We start from the raw sequence: 21,561 nt of genomic DNA, 5'->3' as shown, positions 1-21,561 counted from the left end.
CCTTTGTCATGGACAAAAATGTTTCATAATTATTGTCCCAGTGGCCTTCCATGGCTGGGAAACTACTCCTCCTGGGCTTGTGGGGGTGGTAAGCAATTCGGCTGTAGCAAATACATCTGAATGAACTGGGTGCACACGAGTGCATTTGTGTGCATGGTTAGAGAAAAAGGAACATACTCACTGTGGGGCTGTTGGGCAGCTTGCCCCCACCCACTCCAAGGAAGACTGTCCTTAGCAGACCCACTCTCAGGAAGCCTGGGCCAGCCCTAATGAAGGGAGCTTGGACATGCAGCACCTTGTTGATGGGTGCAGGCTGAGTCCTAAGCAGACTGCGTGCACTTCCCAGACGTTGCCACAGGTGAATGTGAATGGCCAGCTTGATGGTGCAAAAAAAATTGATATTGCTCCTTGTTCTAAAAATCTCTGTCAGTAACTTCTAGAAGTCAATGGTACCCCAAACTGGTTATGAAAGAAACCCAAATGTTTAAGAAGAAAGAGAAACAAAACTTTACCTCACTAGCAAGCTGGGGAAAGGAAATGAAAACAAAGTAAGGTATCTTGAGAAAACATTCACAGGGACAGATGTGGTTGAAGGCCCATTCAAATTGGAAAAAAAAACACAACAACACCTTTGACTCAAGTTGAATTCAGTGGGTACCTAACAATATGAGGGAACTCCGTTAAATTCTGAAATTGTCATACTGTATCTTTTTTTTTTAAGATTTTATTTATTTATTTGAGAGAGTGAGAATGAGAGACAGAGAGCATGAGAGGGAAGAGGGTTAGAGGGAGAAGCAGACCCCCTGCTGAGCAGGGAGCCCGATGTGGGACTCGATCCCGGGACTCCAGGATCATGACCTGAGCTGAAGGCAGTTGCTTAACCAACTGAGCCACCCAGGCGCCGTGTCATACTGTATCTTTAAAAAGTAACGACATTCTGGTACTTAAATAGACACCCCACGGTGCCCTGGGACACCAGACACCAGTGGCTCATCACCTACAGGTGCGGTGGGGACATGAGTCTAAGCACCAGCAGCAGGGGCCACCTCTTCCTGCCCTGGCTCCATCCTTAACCTACGACTGTGCTCCCTGGTCCGTGGTAGCAGGCAGGGCTGAGTCTCCCCAAAGCCAGGGCCCGGGACCAAAGCTGGAGAACACAGAGAGCAGCAGGACCACGCACCTGAGACACGGGAATTCCACATTGTCGCTCTCGGGCTGTCCCTCTTCTCTCACCAGCACCCGCTCCAGGAACCAGCCGCTTCCCCCGCCTTTGCCGTCATGCCTGATCCTCACCCGCCTCACCTTCCGCATGGTGACCGACTCAATGGTGAACTCATCGGCCTTCAGAGAGGAAGACCACAAGGCCAGTTGGACGGTGGCTCCCTTGGGGAAACACCAAGGGGAGACACAGGCCCAGAAATCAGAAAAGCCGGGGCTGATGGGTTGGGCTACTGATCTTTCACAGGTGGGTTGGGGGATACCTAGAAAGAACAGGTCTAACACCTCCTCCAACTACTCCCACTGCGAAGTCATTCCATGTCAAGTTCCCAACAAGGGAGGACTTTATTTTCTGGTTAAACAATGGCCATTCCCTATGTTCTCCTTCTAAAAGGCAGATCTCCCAGGCGGAGGAACATGATAAGCTGTTACCAGTCACTAATCATATATCATGAATTAATTCCTTGGCTAAACAACTCAGGCTCCTGCTACCGAAGGATACCAGCCCCCTTTCGAGGCATGGCTAGGACTGACTTGGGGGGGGGGGAACCAGTGGTCTCGCTAATTGCACAGTTTTGCCTGCCAATGGGGCAGCAGAAGTGCAGTAGGGGCTGGAGAGTTGCTAAGCCTACATGAGCACACCTGGGAGCCTCCAGGAACAGGAGCATAAAGGTGGGATTGATGGACAAAGGAGTCAGAAGAGGTAGAAGAGTAGGAAAGGGTGAGTGTGGGTGGGAGGGAGAGAGGAAACCTATAAATCTATGTGAAGTTGCCCCCTCCGTCCCTCCCCAAATGAACCTCGGTCCACCCACAGCACTCAGATTATTTTTACCACCATAGCCTTCTTGTGTCTGTGACCCCAAGAACTGGGCCAGCCTGGAGTGGCCTCAGAGAGAGACCTCCACTCGATTTCCAAGGCTTGCCTTGCCCTCGTCGAGGATGGGGCAGCAGAGGTGGGGAGAGAGCCGAGGCTTGTGGTAGGTCAGTCTGCAAATCCGCTTCACCTGGTAAGCACCTTGGGCCTCATTTGATTGCAACAACAACTCTACTGAGCACCTACTCTGTGATGTAGGCCAGGCGGTACATCTGCATCCTTAATCCTCACATCAGCTGGCCACAGGCGGGCATCTCTTCCCATTTTAGATGTGGGGAAACTGAGGCTGGGAGAATGGAGCGACTGGCCCCACACTGGGTTTGCCCCCAGATCTGCCTGACACTTTCCCCATTGCCCCACATGGCCTCCCCAGGAAACCCATTCGACAGGTGGGGAAACGAAGGGGAGCACCCAGCACATCTGTGATGAGGCTAGCGGCAGAACCCAGCTCTTCCAGTCCCACATTTAGTGTCTTTCTTGGTTTCTCCTTCAAAAAGGAAATGGACAAAATGCCCCCAGTGTCATGTCTAGCGGAGAAGGCCAAGTTTCCAGCTTTCTACTAGCCTGGGTCCTCCAGTCCACAAGCAAGGTGCCCAGCATCCCTCCCTGCCTGGCCACCCCTGAAGGAAGAAAGGTGCCGCTCCTACCCCCAGATGTCTTCCTGTTCTGCCCCCTTCTCAAAGCTTACGGGTGGGGAGGGGACCATGACCCAGCAGGTCCCAGCTGGATCGTCCCAGGAGCCTAGAGGGTGTCATGCATGTTAGTTCGCCATTCCCCTGAGTGTGCCTCTCTGATGGCCGGGGCACCCATATCAGCTTCAGCAGAGCAGGGAGGACAGGGGAAGGGGACTGGGCCAGGGTGGGGGCGGGTAGGGACGGGGCATGGCTGTACTCACACTGCCCTTCTCAAACAGGTCGGTGTTATTCCTGCAATTGTACAGCAGCCGCTCGCCTGTGTCCCCCACGTCGCCATAAAGGCAGAGGTAGACATTGGCATCGGTTCCTGCGCCTTCGAGTTCTCCGGTGCACACGGTCACCCGGTACCGGGCCACTGGCAGGGAGAGAAAGGGACACAGGCTCCTAGCACTGGCCCTGCCACTTCTGCCTCTAAGCGCCCCGCCCCACCCCCAGGTCTCGCCTGGGCTGCCCTTGCGGCCTCCCTGGCTATGCAAACCCCATCCCACCCAGTCAAAAGTCAGCTCACCTGCAGATCCGTCTTCCCAGACAAACCAGAGGTTCCCAGGCCTAGTCAAGCATCAGAATCCCCTGGGAAATTCTTGTAAGAATGCAGATTCCTGTGTCCCACCGAGACTTCTCTAATTTTAGTTTCCAGAGGTAGGATCCCTAAAACTGCTTTGTTTATATGCTCCCCCAGGAGACTCCGAGGGGGTTGGTAGTGTTTGGGGACCACAGGTCTGCCTCAAACATTTTGACCCTTGATTCCATCCAGCCCAGCAGACTCTTTTGCCTCAGGTTGTTCTCTAATTCATATGTCCTGTGTTCTCAAGTAAGATAGCTTTTCTTTGGTGAACCAGAACTGAGCCCCCCTTTGCTTCAGAATGGAAAGGCACAAAATGCCCCTCCCACTGTGGGAGGGGCAGCAGCTTCTTTCCCTATTGAAAATGTACCTTGGAGGAGGCAGATGTGCATCCCTGCACATCAGAGCCTCCCTTCTCACTTCAAATAAGCTAGAAAGTGAAATTCATTCATTCATTCATTCACTCACTCACTCATTCATTTGCCCTATATCTATTGACTGAAGCCCAATAGGTGCTAGGCACCATTATAGGACCGGGATTCAGCAGTGAGCAAGACAGACAGACTCGTGCCTCCATGGAGCTTCCATCAGAGGTGAGAGTGGATGGGTGGAGAGGAAAGATGGACAGTAAAATCATAACAAATTATGAACAGGAAAATTTCTGAGTTATGTCTGTGACAAAGATTACATAGGAGAGGGGTGCCCCAGAATGGGATGGAAGTGGGGGCGGGGAGTATGGTGAGGGAGTAAAAAAGGATTTAGAGATGCAGAAAAGCTTGCAGCAAGAAGCTGACGTCTGATAAAATGCCAATGATAAGGAGCCAGCCACAGGAAACTCTGAGAGAAGAGGGTGCAAGTAAGTGCGAAGCCCCAGTGTAGGGATGAGCAGCGAATATTCCAGGAGCAGAGAGAAGGCCAGTATGGCTTGGGTGAAGGAGGATTAGATGAAGCCCAGAAGTGGACCAAGGCCAGCATGGTGGGGGGGCGGTGTGTGTGTGACAGGCCAAGGTAAGAAGTGTGACTTCCTTTGGTTGGTTGTTTTTTTTAATACAATGGGAAGCCATCAGAAGGCTTTAGGCAAGAAGTAACCTGATCTGATTTATGTTTTAAAGAGCACTCTGGCTGCCATGTAGAGAACTGACTGTAGGGGAAGAAGGAGTGAATCAGAGAGACCAGTTAGGAGAATAATTACAGTTGTCTAGAAAAGACAGGAGGGTGCCTAGGACTGGGGGTGCAGTGGAGATGGAGAGAAGCCAGTAGATTAGAGATATGTTTTTGAGGTAGAACCAACAGTACTTGGTAATGGATTGGATAAGTAATTGAGGGAAAGAGGAATCATGGAAGACTCCTAGGTTTTGGCTTGGGTAACCAGGTAGATAGTATTTCCAGTGAGAAGTAGGGATGCCTGAGGGAAGGATGGGTTTGGAGATAGAAATCAATGGTTCTGTTTGTTCATTATAAATGCATGCTATTAGATGTTCATAAAGAGAGGCCAAGATGGCAGTTGAATATGTGTCTGGAGAGTCAGGACTACTGACATGACTTTGGTCATCAATGGCACATGGATTCTGTTGAAAGCTTTGGGACCAGATGAGGTCCTCCATAGAGAGGATTATAGAGGGACACAAACATTAGAGATCAAGCCCAGGAGAAGGTAGCAACTCAGATGAGAAGCAGCCAGTGAAGCAAGGGGAAAAAGTACTGCTGGACATGTCTCTGAAACCAAGAGAAGGGAGGAATGATTGTCTGTAGCAAATGACACAGAGGACAGAGAGTGACTCTTGGTTTAGCTACATGGAAAGCACTGGTATCAAGGACAAGTGTAGCCTTAGTGAAATTATGGGGGAGGGAAAGAAGCCCTATAGCAAGAGTCTGAGTACAGAATAGGAGATGAGAAAGTAGATATAGTACTTGGATGCCTGGGTGTAATTCCTTCAATTAGTCTGTTGTGAAAAGGAATACAAAAGAGAAATAATAGCTGGACTTGGGTGTAAGTTTAGAGAAGTTTTATTTTAAAATGTTTAAGATGTGAGATACTAGATTATTATACTAAATGGGAATGATCCTGTAGAGAAAAAGAAAATGATAATGCAGGAGAGAAGAACTAGCGAAGTTCTTTGGAGAGGAAAAAGAAGAATGACCAGAGCATAAATAGAGGACTAGCTTTTCTAGGATTCAAGAAACTACAACTACAGAGACTGGAGGGAGGGCAGAGGTGTGGCCACAAAGGCAGTGACAGGTTGTAGGACAGCCTTGAGTTCAAATTGAGTCATGAATTTAAAATGAGACCAGTCTACAAGGCTGCATGTTTTCCTACACCAAGTCCACAATAACTAAATAGGTCATTTGTTGGCTTTACCCAGGATCGGGTTTATCCAAGCAAGCATGACAGAGAGATATAAGGACAGAAAAGGTAAGGGCATGTTTAGAGGTAGATTATAATGGTGGCCCATGCAATCTGAGCCAGGTATAGAGAAACCTGAGTATAAGAAGAAAGTGATAATAAAATCAGTGGATTATAGGTCTTGATGAAGTTGAAAAATGTTAGGGGGGGAAAGGCAAAACTATGGAGCCAGTAAAAAGATCAATGGTTGCCAGGGTTTGGGCAGTGGGGGAAGGGAGAGATAAATAAGCCGAGTACAGAGGATTTTTTAGGGCAGTGAAATTACTCTTATAATACCATAATGATGGATACATGTCATTATAAATTTGTCCAAACCCACAGAATGTACAATACCAAGAGTGTTCCACAAGTAAACCATGAACTCAGGGTGCTAAGGATGTATCAGTGTAGGTTCATTAATTATAACAAATATATCACTCTGGTAGGGGATGATGATAATGGAGAGGGTATGCATGTGTGGGGGAAGGGAGTATATGATAAATCTCTATACCTTCCTCCCAGTTTTGCTATGAACCTAAAACTGCTCTAAAAAATAAAGTCTATTTTTAAAAATTAAGGAGATATTAAGATATTCTCAGATAAACAAAAACTGAAAAAATTCATTACTAATAGACCTGCCCTACAAGAAAAAGTTTATTTATTTATTTATTTATTTTTATTATCGAGTGGGGGGAGGGGCTCATATTATATTTATTTATTTATTATTATCGAGTGGGGGGAGGGGCTGAGGGAGAAGGAGGCCCTCTGCAGGGCTTGATCCTAAGACCCCGAGATCATGACCTAAGCTGAAGGCAGATGCTTAACCAACTGAGCCACTCAGGAACTCCACCCTACAAGAAAATTTAAAGGGAATCCTTCACATTAGACATTAGACAGCAACTTGAATTCACCCAAAGGAATAAGAGCACCAGGAAAAGTAATAACATAGTAAATATATAGACAGTATAGTGTAATTTTTGTTTGTAATTATTTTCTTCTCACATTTTATATAAAAGACAACTGCATAAAGCAAAAAATATAAAACTTCATTGGTGGCTTTATAATGTATACAGATGTAATTTGTATGACAGCATAGCACAAAGGAGGGGGAAGAGAATAAACCTATATTGGAACAAAGTTTTTGTATATTATTGAAATTAAGTTGATATTAATCTGAACTAGATTGTTATAAGTTAAGATATTAATTGTAATTCTCTGGTCAACCATTAAAAACTAACAAAAAATACATATTAAAAGAAACAAGAAAAATGGTATTCTAGAAAATATTTAACACAAAGGAAAGTGGTAATATAAAAATAGAGGGACAGAAAAAAAGATATGAGACATAAAAAACAAATAGCAAAATGGCAGGCATAAATCCTGCCATATCAGTAATTACATTAACTATAAATGAGCTAAATATTTCAATCAAAACGCAGAGTGTGTGGTCATCCTGCAGAGACAGGGTGGTCCTTTCACCCCATATTTGCTCAGATATCAAGGCTGATGATGCCATACAGGTACCAAGAGTGAATATAAGATGTATCATTCACATAATGAGGAGTTCTTGGGAGAGTATGGTAGGTTTCCAAGAAGGTACAAATATGGCTTGAGGAAGCAGGGAGGAGTGACTAGCTTGGGATTTTATGGTGATTAGGACATAAGAGTTCCCTTGTGGGGGGTCAGGACTTGCATGGCTTGAACTTTCCACCAGTGCTAAGAGAGGAAGCATCCAGTCTTATCAAATTGCCCAGATGTCAGGCAGAAAGTGGGAGGGGTAGTGTAGCTTGAAAGCTGTTAGCAGTCAAACACCAAAAAAAAGTCACACTATTACACAGAGATTGGCAAAATTGATAATGAATCTAACTATCTGCCATATACAGAGATACACTGTAGATTCAAAGACATAAATAGGTTGAAAGTAAAAGAATGGCCACCAGAACTGGCTATAACTGAATAGACTTATAACAAGTGTAAAGATTAAATCAGTAATAATAATAAAAAAAAATTACTCACAAAGGAAAGCCCAGTCCTCAATGTCTTCACCACTGAATTCTATCAAGCATTCAAAGAAGAATACATACCAATTCTTCTCAAATTCTTCCAAAGCATAGGGGGGAATATTTCCAACTCATTTTATGAGGTCAGGATTACTCTGATACCAAACCAGACACAGATATCACAAGAAAAGAAAATTACATACCTATCTCTTTTATGAATATGGATGCAAAAATCCCCAACAAAATACTAGTAAATCAAATCCAGCAACATAAAGAATTATACACCTTGACAAAGTAGAATTTATCCCAAGGATATAAGTTTTGAAAATCAATTAATGTAATGTATCATATCAATAGAATAAAAATAAATATGATTATTTCAATAGGTTCAGAAAACACATATGACAAAATCTAACACTCTTTCATGATAAGAAAACCATCAACAAACTAGGAATAAAAGGGAACTTCATCAACCCATAAAGTCATCTATGAAATACCCACAGCCAACAAATAATTAATGGTGACAGACTGGATGCTTTCCTTAAGATCAGAAACAAGACAAGGGTATCTGCTCTCACCATTTGTTTTCAACATGGTACTGGAGGTTTTAGCCAAGGCAGTTAGGCATCCAGATTGGAAAGGAAGAAGTAAAACTATCTCTGTGCATGGATGACATGATCCTATACACAGAAAATCATTAGGATTCCATTCAAAACTATTTGAACTAATAAATGAGTTCAGCAAAGTTGTAGAGTATAAGATCAATATACCTGAATCATTGTACTTCTATTCTTTTGCAATAAACATTCTGAAAATGAAATTAATAAAACTTCTCCATTCAAAAAAGCATAAAAAGAATAAAATATGAATAAATTTAACAAAACAAGTGAGAAACTTATGCTCTGAAAACTACAAAATATTGTTGAAAAAAATTAAAGATTACTTAAATAACTGGAAAAGCATCCCACGTTTACTGATTGGAAGACTTACCACTGCTAAAAGGCAAATGCTAAGTGTCTTCTGCCTTTAGCCTTCAGTCTCTGCATAAATGAAGTTGATGCTTTTGTGTTTAGCTCCCACTGATAGAACTGGTGGCAGTAAGAGGGATGAACAGCATTAACTGGTGTGAGAACAGAAATGGGGAAGCATAGAAGGGAAGGAGGAACACCAGCTTCGCTTATTCTTAATCCTGACAAAGGACAGTTCTGCTCTTTCAGCTGTAACTATCAGGCAATTCCCAGAAGCAAACTGATGAGGGAATGTAGCAATCCCTTTGCCTGGAAATTCCAGTCCTGTTTGCTCAGGAGCGTTAAGGTTCATTTGGCTGGAAGTTCTCAGGACTCCTGATCTTCTCCAGGGGCTCCTCCCAGCCCACCAACCATTGAGGCCCCAAGCTCCTTCCTGGCAGCAAGTGTGCGGACAATTCAAAATAATTGTATTGTTAGCCATCAGCAGCGAAAGACTTCAAACAGATGGGTAAGTACCAGAGCCTCTTGTACTTTAATTTAAAAATTACAGCTCAGCCTGATTAACAAGAAGCTCCCCTTTCCAGCAATTGAGTCCAGTGGTCTTTGCCCATTCGTCAGTGGTGTGTAATCACATCTGCTGCACACGCAGGGGAGAATGCAGATCACAGTGCTTCTACCATCCCACAAAACTCCTGAGGAAGGGCAGGGTAGACATGTATCGCAAGCGGTGTGTATCTAGTCTGTGTCCCCGGTCCGTGTTAGTCAGTGAGGTCACTCCTCAAAGCCTCTTGATGTCACACATGGCATTAATTGCTTCTTTGACTGGCCCTTGTTTTTTAAGTAAACCCAGAGCAACATAATTCAAAGTTAGAGAACTGGTTTTTTTAAAATTTATTTTTATCTATTTATTTGAGAAAGAGAGAAAGGGTGCATGCATGTGCAGGGGGTGGGGGTAGAAGAGCAGAGGGGGAGGGAGAGAGATAAGCACACTCTGTGCTGAGCACAGAGTCTGACATGGGGCTCGATTCCAGGACCCCAAGATCATGACTTGAGCAGAAACAGAGTCAGATGCTTCACCAACTGAGCCACCCAGGTGCCCCAAGAATGGTTTTAAATTGGTTCTTATTTTATGTGAGTCCAAGACTTTCCACTTAAGCGACTGCCAGATAGCCCTGCACATTATTCACTATACCCTGGTACCAACTGGGGAAGTGGGACTTGCCATCAGCTCTATTTACTGTTACAAAGAAGCATCCAGACTACAAAAGGAGATCCAAGTTCCTGTAGAGGTGAATGAGGACATGGGGGGGGGGGGCGGTTCCAAGCACAACAGAAATTTATGTGGGCCAGATAAAGCATCTGGGAGATAGAATCCAAGTTGACATGGGCTTGAAAGTACTGCCAAGGACCCCCCAGAAGACATCAAACTGCTGTTAGAGCCACGACAGACAGCCCTTCGATCCAATCCTGTTCACTAGAGACTTTTTCCCCCATTAAAATGGTTCTTTAATAGTATTACAGAAGACAAAAACCAACAGCTATGATAGGCCCACATCTTGTACACTGTAAAATGTTACACACACGTTTACACATGTAACCTATAGACATGCTCTTCCTCCCTACCCCTTCTACAACCATCTCTCCTTGTCTGTCAAATCCCTACTCAGACAAGACCTAGCTCAAATGGCATTTCATCTGCAGGTTCTCCCAATGTCCTGGGCAGAAAGTTCATCTTGCCACTGTGTCTCCACGGCATTCTTTCACCTGCCAGAGCCAACTTCAAAATGGCTCTTGAATTTATCCTCTCTCTAGTCTAGCCAATTCTTGCCCGCTTCCAGTATCTCTTCTTCTCCCCGCTTGATGACTTCTTATAGGTTTGCCCCTAAATCCATCCTCCATACATCCATGAGATAGGCCAGGAGAAATGTTGGGAAGAAGGAGCTAGAAGGAGTTCCAGGATGGGGTGGAGTGTCACCAAGGTCATGAGAGGGTTGGGAGGTAGGAGCCTGAGTCAGAGGTGGGGCATGTTGCTCAGAGGAGTTTCATGGGATGATCCCGAGGGAGGTACTGGGGTGGGGAGTAAGTGGGTGGGAGGCAGCGATCATCAAAGTGGATGAGGACCAGGATATGGGTGAGGGGATTTTCCACATGAACATTGAAAGGAGCAGGACAGAGGCTCCTAAGTTTTGATGTGCAAAAAATTACTTGGTATGCTTGATAAAAATGCAGATTTTCAGGTATAGCCCTCAAAGAATCTAATCAACATCTCTGGGGTGAGGCCAAATTGTGTTCCCCCCACCCCCCCATTCAGTTTAAGTCCTAACCCAGGTGCCTGGGTGGCTCAGTCGGTCAAGCAGCTGCCTTCTGCTCAGGTCATGATCCCAGGGTCCTGGGATCGAGCCCCGCATCGGGCTCCCTGCTCAGTGGGGAGCCTGCTTCTCCCTCTCCCTCTGCCTGCTGCTCTGCCTACTTGTGCTCTCAATCTCCCTGTCAAATAAATAAATAAAATCTTAAAAAAAAAAAGTCCTAACCCACAGTATCTCAGAATGTGACAATATGGACGTAGGGCTTTTAAAGAGGTGATTAAGCTAAAATGAGATCCTATGGGTGAGCCCTAATCCAATATGACATAAGAAAGGATGAGGACACAGACAAGAGCACACACAGAAGGAAGACCATGTGAGGACACAGCAAGAAGGCGGCCATCTACAAGCCAAGGACAGAGCCTTAAAAGAACCCAACCCTGCTGACCCATCTTGGGCTTCTAGACTCTAGAATTGTGAGAAAACTAATTTCTGCTGTTTAAGCCCCTGGTCTGTGGTATTTTGTTATGGGAGCCCAAGCAGACTAATATACTGCCCTAGAACAATGGCAGGAGTTGGGGGTCTGGAGAATGACCGAGAGACATGTTACACCACCTTCAGTGAAAGAAAAAAGTAACCAGAGGACACCAGAAGATGGGATTGATCTGGGGCAGAGGCGACACCATGAGATGGTGGGAGCCCCACGTCTGAGAGTGCAGAGGAAGTCGGGCAAACCCCCTCCCCCTGGCCCCACAGTCTCTGAGGAGGGAAAATAGGTTTGGAGGGATGAGGTAGCCAGGCTTCAGTCAGGTAAAGAGGACGTGGAGGTAAAGAACATCTTGGGTATTCTAAGTAAAAACAGTAGATTTCTTTCTGGAAAAACCTCACTAAAATGACAATATATAACAGGTATTTTCAGGACTTAACCAAACAAAAAAAGGACAAGTAGAGATAACAGCAACAAGATTTGGGGCGCTTGACAGCCCCTGGAAAAGTGATTAATACCTTAGTGCAGTGGTTCCTCACCAGCAGCATCACCTAGAAATCTGTGAGACAAATTCCTGGGTCTCACCCCGGACTTCCCGAGTCAGAAGCCCCGTGGGTGGGGCTGCACACTCTGTGGCAACAAGTTCTCTGGGTGGTAACACACATGGAAGTTTGAGGATCCCTGACTCACCAGAACTGATCAGAACTATCCCCTGTGAAATCTGAGAGGCAACCAACAAAAAGGGCCAGGAATGAAAGCACCAGGTAACTTCAGAAACAGGAAGTGAGGAGCTAAAGTCATGAGAACTGGTTAGAAAGATCGAGGAAGCCCTTAGGTCCCAAGACCCCCTCCCCACTGGTTCACATGTGCAAGCTCCATTCCGGCACACAAAGGGGACAGATCTGACAAGAGCAGGTGTGTTTCTACCTCAATGGGCTACATTATTATATCAAGTCCCAGTTTGGGGCAGAATCCTGTTATCTACCATGTTCCCGGGGAGATGGCTGCCTTGTTGTCTCAGAAAATAGTACTGAATGTGAAAAGACAGAGGATAGCCCTTGACCCAGGAGGCGGGAGACCTTGTTCTAGGTCTGACTCTGTCTCCAACTGTGCAATCAGGATAAGAACTCCCCATTTTCCTGAATTGCATTAGGCTATTTTAAAGGCCTTTGAACCCAAATATTCTATGGTCACATTTTTAATTACAAATGAAGAAGCAGCATAAAGTAGATGACAGATCGTGCTAAACACCAGCATTGCCTAATTAGACTAATAGACAGGGTGATCCCTTAATAGATATTTGCCATGTGGGGTTTCTATGTTTTTGAGTATTTACTTCTATTTAAATCATTTCAACAAATATATACAGAGCTTCTACTGGATGTACGAATGTCTGAGAAGTGACACTATCCAAATATTTAGAAGAGCTACCGGGAACTATGAGTGACATTGTTTTCGATATATTCTTAACTCTTTGTAATTTTGCAGTATTGCTCTATGATTTAAAAATTAAGGACTGCCACAGTGATAGCAAATAGGTTAATTATCTTAAGTGCCAATTCTGATCAATTACTAATGTCTGCTTGGAGTGCTGTATTGGGAGCTTTGAAATTCATTTCCAACTCAGTGGGAGAGAATGCTCCATCACTTAGTGATGTCTGCCAAGGGAAAAGGACAGGACACGTGCTGCGTCTCTGTCTGTTCTGCTACCATCATCTAGAGGCAAAATGATCTCCCTTTACCCCTGTGAATGTGGAAACTGGACCCCAGATTAAAAGCTTAGTTCCTCTCCTACGAGCCTTAAACAGAAACAGAGGACTCATCCCGGGCAGCCAATCATGGCTTCCAGATACAGTCTTCCTTTTGGGGAGCATCTCATGCATAATTTGAAGAGAATGTTTCTTTAATGTCAGGAAGGCTGTGGAGAAACATTGCTCCGTGCAGATTCTTCTCATCCCCTCAGCCACCTGAAGACCCTTAAATGTCGCCTCCCTCCCCCACACCCACCACCACAGAGCTCTAGCATCATGCCTTAGAGAAGCCAGCCCTGTCTCCCCCGGAATGGAGAGCTGGTCAGTACTCACTGCCCATTATCCTCCGCACTGTCGGGCCCTCGGCGGTCATTTCTCTCACAATCTCATTGTCATCCTCGTTGGCATCCAGCCAACGATTGCAGTTGAAGTTGTACTTGTCCTTGGTCAGAGTGTTTACCAGGGTCATCTGGAATGAAGTCCTGGGGTGAGCAAGAAGTTGTACCCGAGACAGACCACACCCTGGGGTCGCCATTCTGCTATCTCAACAAAGGGAGGCCAAGGCCATCCCATAGAGATGACTCTTGTGGAAGGTGGAGTTCCAGATTAACATCTATCCCTCTTGCTCCCCGGAGACCCATGCTTGCTTAGCAACCAGTTGACTAGGGAAGAATGCAAGTCTCCTAACACCTAAGCATTTTCTCAGTCGACTTTGGAGGTCCTGTCCCCATCAGGACATCCCTGTGTCCTATGTCCAAATTCGGGTCTCACTCTGAGACCCACGCTTACCCACCCCCACTCCCAAGAGAAATAAAGGCAAACTTAGGTGACAGGGTCATTAGAAAGGGACCGTTCCTGTTCCTCTCCCAGCACCTCCCAAGCCCCGGGATGGCACACCTCACCCTTTCTAAATGCCATCCGGAACCAGGGCTCCTTCTGTCATGCCACACCCGAATCTTGTAAAACCTGCCAAGATCCGGGAGCTCAATCTATGGGGAGAATTGACAAGGTTTGGGTATACATAATCAAGTGAAATGTGTTTAACCTCACAGCTGACCCCTTGCCAGGAGGGCACTCGCTCTGGGCCGTGTCTTCAGCAGTGAGGATGGCTTTGTTTCAAGCCACCCTCATAGACTGTGTCCTTTCACGCCCTTGCAACCAGGGGCACGTGAGGGCAAGACAGCCATGTAGGGCCCGGGTTCAGTCTGGCCTGGCGAAACCGAACAAAAATAACTGACCCACAGTAGGATCCTGAATAAAGAAAAGCTTCCAAGCAATAAACTCCCAGTAACAAAACCTATATGGCAACCCTGCAAATTAGCACAGGCCCACAGCCCCAGGACTCCGCTGGGCACTAAAACAGACTAAAAGATCAATACAGCAGTCATGCCCTTTCCCTAGGGGCTCGCAGTCTAGCCAGGAAGACAAATACATGAAGAGCAATGAACTGAGTGTATAACAGAAGCACCAGTGGGGTGCTCTGGGAAGACAGCTGAAAATTACAAATCATTCTCACCTAAAGGTCAGAGCACACTTCTGTTGGCAAAACAAGCCTTGCTCTAGTTATATACGCATCAGAAATTTAAAGCTAAGTTTCTTTTAAAATATTCTACCATTTATACTTTCCCTTCAATTTGCTCCTCACTCTCTAATTCAGTCCAGATCAGATGGTTTGACGTTAATGTGTTCAGAGTCTCTGTTCTACAATGATTCCCCAAGTTTCAAGGCTCTTCAAGAACATGCTATACCTGCTTCTTTTCCCCAGGCTTGGTTCTGGAGTGTCTGATTCAGGTGAAGGGCCAGATGCAAAGTGGACCCCATTCAGTCAATAGGTCACTCTGACACCCCTTGCAGGGTCCTGAAGTTCTGGTAGCACCCTTTTGTCTTCAAACTTGATTCAAAATCTAGCTTAGAAAACCATCCTCATGACAAATACCTTTTATATCCCTTCCTCTTTCCTCCTCCCTCCCACCACATTATACTTCCCTCCTACCCTAAATTTCTCGATCACGCCTGGTTTGAACCACTTGTTGTTGGGATTCAGGAGAATCTCGTCTGTCCGCCCCTTCTGTCCATAAATCTGGATGAAGATGGGAGAGTTGGTACCAGCTTTCTTCAAGTCGGTTGTCCAGACCCACAGGGACCAAGGGAATTCTGCAGAGACAGGTCAAGCTGTCCCATAAAGACTTCAGGAATAAAGTATTTTCATGTTACCAGTGGGGAAGAGAAGCAAATCAAAGGTGTTTAGGACTGAAGTGCAGATCATGCACAGGTGTGGCCCACTCTCAGAAACCCACTATAACAGGTGCCAATATTAGGGACCCAAGGATTCCTTGCTATTTGAAAGAGGGTACCGCAATGATCCTTTTAATGACAAAAGCCTATTAGTATGTTTTAAATAGGAAAAAGAGGTGACTCCCTGCACCCTATGTATATTCAAAGTGCACTGTGTTGAATCATTCAGTTTAACATCTAGCCCATCACAGCAGCTTATTCAAATTGGGGTCACGGGGGTGCTAGCCATGGTGCTGGGTATGTAACTCTATGGGGCCTGTACCTTGGAGAAATGAGCTTCCTGCGGGGCCCATTCTCTTCCTCTCTGGAGGAGAAATGAGAAGCAAAAGTGGACCCCTACACAGCGGAGCTCTTGCCCAGGGGTCTGACATCCTGGCATCTGCTGGCCCTGTCTGGGAGGCCACCAACCTCTGGGCCCTCTTCACCTACTTTTCAGCCTCTTCTTCCTGAGAGACACCATCTCGTAGAGCTGCCTCTCAATCAGCCCATCTGCCTTCTTCTCATCCAGCCAGTTGCTGCAAGGGAAGGTCTGTTGGATGCCCGTGAAGGGGCACAGAATCACCACCTGGGGGTGGGGGAGGCAGATCATGAGTCTCCTGCAGCAGGTCCCCTGGTTGGGACCTCCTTACAATGTCTGACATCCTCTTCATGTTAAGGGTGGTCTACATGAGGATTCTCAAGGAATGGCACTTTTCTTCCTGTTGCCACTCTCATTAAATCTTAGATCAAGAAATATCTCCCCCAAGGAGTCTTCCCGAGTGGGTATTATCCATCTTCCAATTTACCAGCCCAAATCTCAAATTCTTCCTCCTACACACAACACCTTCTTTGAACACCATATTTCTTTATGCACATAAAATCTCAGTCCAAACCAAATGAACTAGAATACTAAATTAATTCCCTATATTTGTCTTGTAGGAAAAAGGTCAGTCACATAAAAGGCAATGAATATCTGGAATATAATACAAAAACAAACTACCCTCTTCTGGGCTTGAGCCTCATTCAACCTTCTTTCCCATACTTTCTCTACTTTACTCACATTCTGAACTCACAGGTTTAGAACTCAGAAGTGTGTCCAGCCTAGGTCACTCACATTAGGTATGTCCAAAGGAATGTTCTTGTGACACTACAAAATTTTCTATCAGCCAAGAATTGACTATTCACACTGCTAGATTCTCAGCTTTACCTTCTTTTTAACTTGAAAACTAATTTCATCCTACCACTGATCAAGCATTTTGACTAGCCACTGTCTTACTCTGTTTGTTTGTTGTCAGTTTTTCATGGTTGCTGCCACTGACTATAATTTCCTTGGATTGAATTATGACCCTTAGATATCTCTGAGAATTCAACTAATACTTACTATCTGACCGTGGTAGCTGTATGAAACCTTAACTTATAAGCACAAAGGGTAAGGGAGATAAAAGATCGAGGGAGGTACAGGTGAGCTGTACCCCCTCAGCCTCCCAGAGAAACTCTCTTCCCTCAAGATAAATGAGGGCTCAGAGCCTCAGGTGGCAGCCTCATCAAACACTTTGGTCCTGTGACACAAATGTATTAGCAATTAATATAGTCTACGCTAACATGCATTCATCATATGGGAAAGCAGAGGTCCAGAAAAGGGAATGAAGTGCCCAAGTTTGCAGTCAGTTGGTGGCAATACCAGAAGCATAAATGCTCCTGACTTCTAATTATCAGTGCAGGGCCTTTTATACCCATCAGCAAGAATTTCAGGATTCCTATTATGGCTGAGGTCCACTGAGATCCATTATTACGCTCCATCTTTTATGCTGAAATTCTATGCGACCATGTATTCAGAAGTGGCCCCACCCATACACCCCCTCCACTTGTGCACACACACACACACACACACTCTCTCTCTAAAATAAATATTATATGTTGGCTAAATGAACATAATAAAAATAAGTAAATAAATCTTTAAAAAATCAGATTCAAGAAGAAATAGAATGCCTGAATAATTCTATAACCAGCAAAACAGAAACAACAATTTGTTAAAATCATTAATTTCACACACACAAAATCCCAAATAAATTTGCAAGAGACTGGAACCAAACATTTGCGGAATAGATCATTGCAATTTTATACACCCTGTTTTAGGAAAGAGAATAATTCTCATTTCATACCAGGATCAAACGTGTCAAGGACTAGATGAGAAAGGAAAATTAAGGGCCATGCCCCTCATGGACATATACACAAAAATTTTATATAAAATCTTAGCAAACCAATTCCAGAAACACATAAAATTAAAATCCATTATGACCAAGTTTTTCTTGAAGAAATTCAGTCGGTTTGCCATTAGAAAATGCAGTCATATAGGGGTGCCTAGGTGGCCCAGTCAGTTAAGCGTCTGCCTTCAGCTTGGGATCTGATCCCAGGGTCCTGGGATTGAGCCCCATATCAGGCTCCCTGCTCGGTGGGGAACCTGCTTCTCCCTCTCCCTCTGCCCCTCCCCGCTGCTCCTGCTTGCTCTCTCTCTCTGCACTCTCTCTCTCGATAAATAAAATCTTAAGAAAAAAAAAAAAAGAAAATGCAGTCATATAATTCACCAAATTAATAAAAGAGAAAAGCCTTATGACTATTGTACTAAGTGCAGAAAAACATTAGATAATATTCAACAATTCATAATAAAAACTTTGAACAATACAAAATAGAAGAGGATTTCCTTAATCTAATCTGTCTACCAAAACCCCCCAACAATCATAATTAACTAAATAGAACATTAGAAATAGTTCCTTTAAAATCAACAACAAAACAAAGATGTCTACTATTAACCCTCTGTTCAGCATTGTACTGCTCATGTGGTCAAATAAAAAATAAATTAAGGGGCGCCTGGGTGGCTCAGTCATTAAGCGTCTGCCTTCGGCTCAGGTCATGATCCCAGGGTCCAGGGATCGAGCCCCGCATTGGGCTCCTTGCTCAGCGGGAAGCCTGCTTCTCCCTCTCCACTCCCCCTGCTTGTGTTCCCTCTCTTGCTGTATCTCTCTCTGTCAAAATAAATAAAATCTTTTAAAAAATTAATTAATTAAATATAAGCTTTGGAAAGAAAGAAACCAAACTGTCATCATTCACAGACAATATGACTTTCCATAAAGAAAATTCCCCCAAAATCTATAGACAAATTATCAGAATTAGAGTTTAGTAAGATGGCTGTTTCTAAACTCAATGTACAAAAGTACTTCTATTTCTACATCAGCAACAAGTAGTTCAAAATATAAGTTTAAACAGGTATCATTTATAATAGCAACAAAAATTGTAAGGGCTCTATTAATATATCTAACAAAGACATGTAAGACCTTTATCAAGAAAAATATAAAACTATATTGAAAAACATTAAAGGAGGGGCGCCTGGGTGGCTCAGTTGTTAAGCATCTGCCTTCGGCTCGGGTCATGATCCCGGGGTCCTGGGATCGAGCCCCGCATCGGGCTCCCTGCTCAGTGGGAAGCCTGCTTCTCCCTCTCCCACTCCCCTTGCTTGTGTTCCCTCTCTCACTGTGTCTCTCTCTCAAATGAAGAAATAAAATCTTTAAAAAAAAAGAAAAACATTAAAGGAGACCTAAATTTTAAGAGGTAAAAAATGTTCATAGATACAAAAAGTATCTAATAAAGATGTCAATTCCTCCACATGGATCTATAGATCCAATTGAATGCTGTTCAACACAGTTCTTCAGGGAACTTAGCAAGAAAATTCTAAAACTTCCATGGAAAGGTTAAAGGTCATGAATATTAACACATTCCTGAGGAAAAAGAATAAGAGAGAGAGAGAGCCCGCTCAAGTGGGGGGGGTGGGGTAGAGAGAGAGGGAGAAGTAGACTCCCTGCTGAGCAGGGAGCTCCATGTAGGGCTCGATCCCAGGACCCCAGGATCATGACCTGAGCCAAAGGCAGATGTTTAACTGAGCCACTCAGGAGCCCCCAAAATACTTGTTGACTGAGAGATTTATAAGCTGAAGTGAAACAACACCAAGAATCAGGACAGTTTATAACTACCAGCTACCACCTGCATTTGGCCCTTGGATGCATGCACAGAACAGCCCTCATTCCTGACCATAAGCAGAACAAGATGGATGGGCATGTTACCAACCCAACTGCCCAATGAAAGTGCCTGCCTATGTGCTCTGTCATTGGTCCAAAGGAAGTAGGAAGCAGGAAGCAGGTCAGCATTTCTATGCAAGTTAAAGAAGAGGGGTTGAATCAGGAAAGGGCCCCTCCACCCCCAGAAGGCATCCCTTACCTTCTCGCAGTACCAGCCTCTATTGACGCCCACATTGCCGTGCCCAATGGAGACCCGACTCAGAGGACTGAGGAGGACAGCCAGCTCGATGTGGAAGATGTCTGTGCGGCCACGGTCAAACACACCACCTTCCAGGAAGATTTTCCCACTGTTCTTATTCCCTCTGGCCCCATACATGACCAGGTAGATTTTGGATTTGGTCCCAGCCCCCCGGACATCCCCAGTGAAGACGGTGACCACATATGAGATAGCTGGTGTAGAAGCCACAGGGGAGGAGAAAGTTAGTGCCAGCTGGTTACAAAATCCCACCCACACTCTCCTCTCCCTGGCTCCAGCCTCCCTAGACCCTCCCTCCTCCATACATCCTCATTTTCCCCCTGTCCTCCTCCCCAAGATGACATCCAGTACCCCTCTCCGCTCCATATTATCTGAGTTTCAGAATAAACTGCAGGTATTACTATAAGAAGCTGCCAGCCCTGATTACAAAAACTAACAAAGAGAAGGCAGAATTTGAGTTGGCTAAGAATAGTACTTGTTATTAACGTTAATTACCACATGCATATTATTAATAGCTGCCGGATGAATTCTGTTGTCTGATTTAATTATAATAGTCAACTCCATTAATGGAGATTCATATTCAAGACTATCTGATTCATTTCTCTTGCTCTTTTGCTCATAACTTAAAAAGACAACTTTTAATAGAGGGCACTAATGTCCTCTTTCGCTGCCTGACGTGGTAGGGTGAGGGAAGGAGAGAACATTGTGGTTGGGCCATCAAACTGGGGTTTGATCAGTCAGGAGGCAAGATGAGGACATGAAGTTCTGGGCAAGAGCCAGCAAATGGCGATTAAGCTCTGAGATGGGACTGAGTAAGAGAATACACTGAAGACAAACATTGAAACTCTGCTAAGGTCTGGCCTCCCTTCATTTTGTCCTGGAGTCAAAGGCAATGGCCCTTTAGTCCTTGTCAGTTCTCCCGAGCTCGCACACACCCCTCCACCCTACCCCCAACCCCACCCTCCACCCGGGAGCCCAGGGAGATGAAAATCCCAAATTTTCTTTGGAGCTAGCACATGCGGCTACGTGGATGCCTTTTTCATTTATACATTTACACCTTCCTTTGTTCAACAAATGCTGATTGAGAGCTTACTACATGCAAGGCCTCAGGGAGACTATGAAGATGGGAAAAAGTGGCCACTGCCCTCAAAGAGGGGGTCTCCAGCTCTGCTTCTCCAAAACACATGGACCTGGGACATACGCCCACGGCCCAGGCTACCAGCAATGCCCAGCCCTCGCCGGCCATTTCTCCTGCTCCTCTGGGGCAAGTAAGAGTCGCATGGTGAAAGGGGTCATAGCAGACCCACTCTGGTACCTGTTTTTAAGTGAATACTTCGCAAACTTCAGTTACAAATGATGTGTGAGGTTGAAAGATGTTGGAGCAGAGGAACACTGGATTTCCTAACTGAGAGCAGTCATGGTCTACGTACGGCAAAGGAGAGAGGCAGGGCTCAGAGGGAGTGGAGGGTAGCACAGAGAAGAGAAATGGCATCACAGGCTGAGGAGAACGATGTTCTAAAGATAGAGAGAAAGAGTAAGACCAGCAGGGAGGGGAGGGGAAGGCATGGCTGAGGTGGGGGGGGGGGCAGCTGAGCAGAAGACAGGTGGATGAGGCGGGGCGTAGGTTCAGGAAAGAGGGACAGGTGTATGGATGAGGTGGAGGGGGATGGGAGGGGAGGTGGAAGTGGGGAGATAAGATGTTGAAAGATGCTGCGAAGAG

General features: G+C 45.2%; 1 protein-coding gene across 2 annotated transcripts in view; it reads right to left on the bottom strand.

Moving 5' to 3' along the window:
* LOXHD1 (lipoxygenase homology PLAT domains 1) overlaps positions 1-21,561 on the bottom strand; it is a 149,743-nt gene that overhangs the window by 77,812 nt on the left and 50,370 nt on the right. For both annotated transcript variants that reach the window (XM_045886333.2, XM_045886334.2), the window contains exons 8-14: positions 19,785-20,035; positions 15,966-16,101; positions 15,235-15,395; positions 14,144-14,230; positions 13,575-13,710; positions 2,988-3,142; positions 1,181-1,341 (exon numbers count right to left, since the gene is read on the bottom strand). In XM_045886333.2, coding sequence (XP_045742289.1) covers positions 1,181-1,341; positions 2,988-3,142; positions 13,575-13,710; positions 14,144-14,230; positions 15,235-15,395; positions 15,966-16,101; positions 19,785-20,035 — 1,087 coding nt within the window. The remainder of the gene's footprint in view (positions 1-1,180; positions 1,342-2,987; positions 3,143-13,574; positions 13,711-14,143; positions 14,231-15,234; positions 15,396-15,965; positions 16,102-19,784; positions 20,036-21,561) is intronic.

This window comes from Mirounga angustirostris, unplaced genomic scaffold (genome assembly GCF_029215605.1).
Source record: "Mirounga angustirostris isolate CCGP_5_RB_7025 unplaced genomic scaffold, mMirAng1.0.hap1 SCAF_14, whole genome shotgun sequence".
NCBI classification, from domain to species: Eukaryota; Metazoa; Chordata; class Mammalia; order Carnivora; family Phocidae; genus Mirounga; species Mirounga angustirostris.
This window is presented reverse-complemented; position numbering and strand designations above follow the sequence as displayed.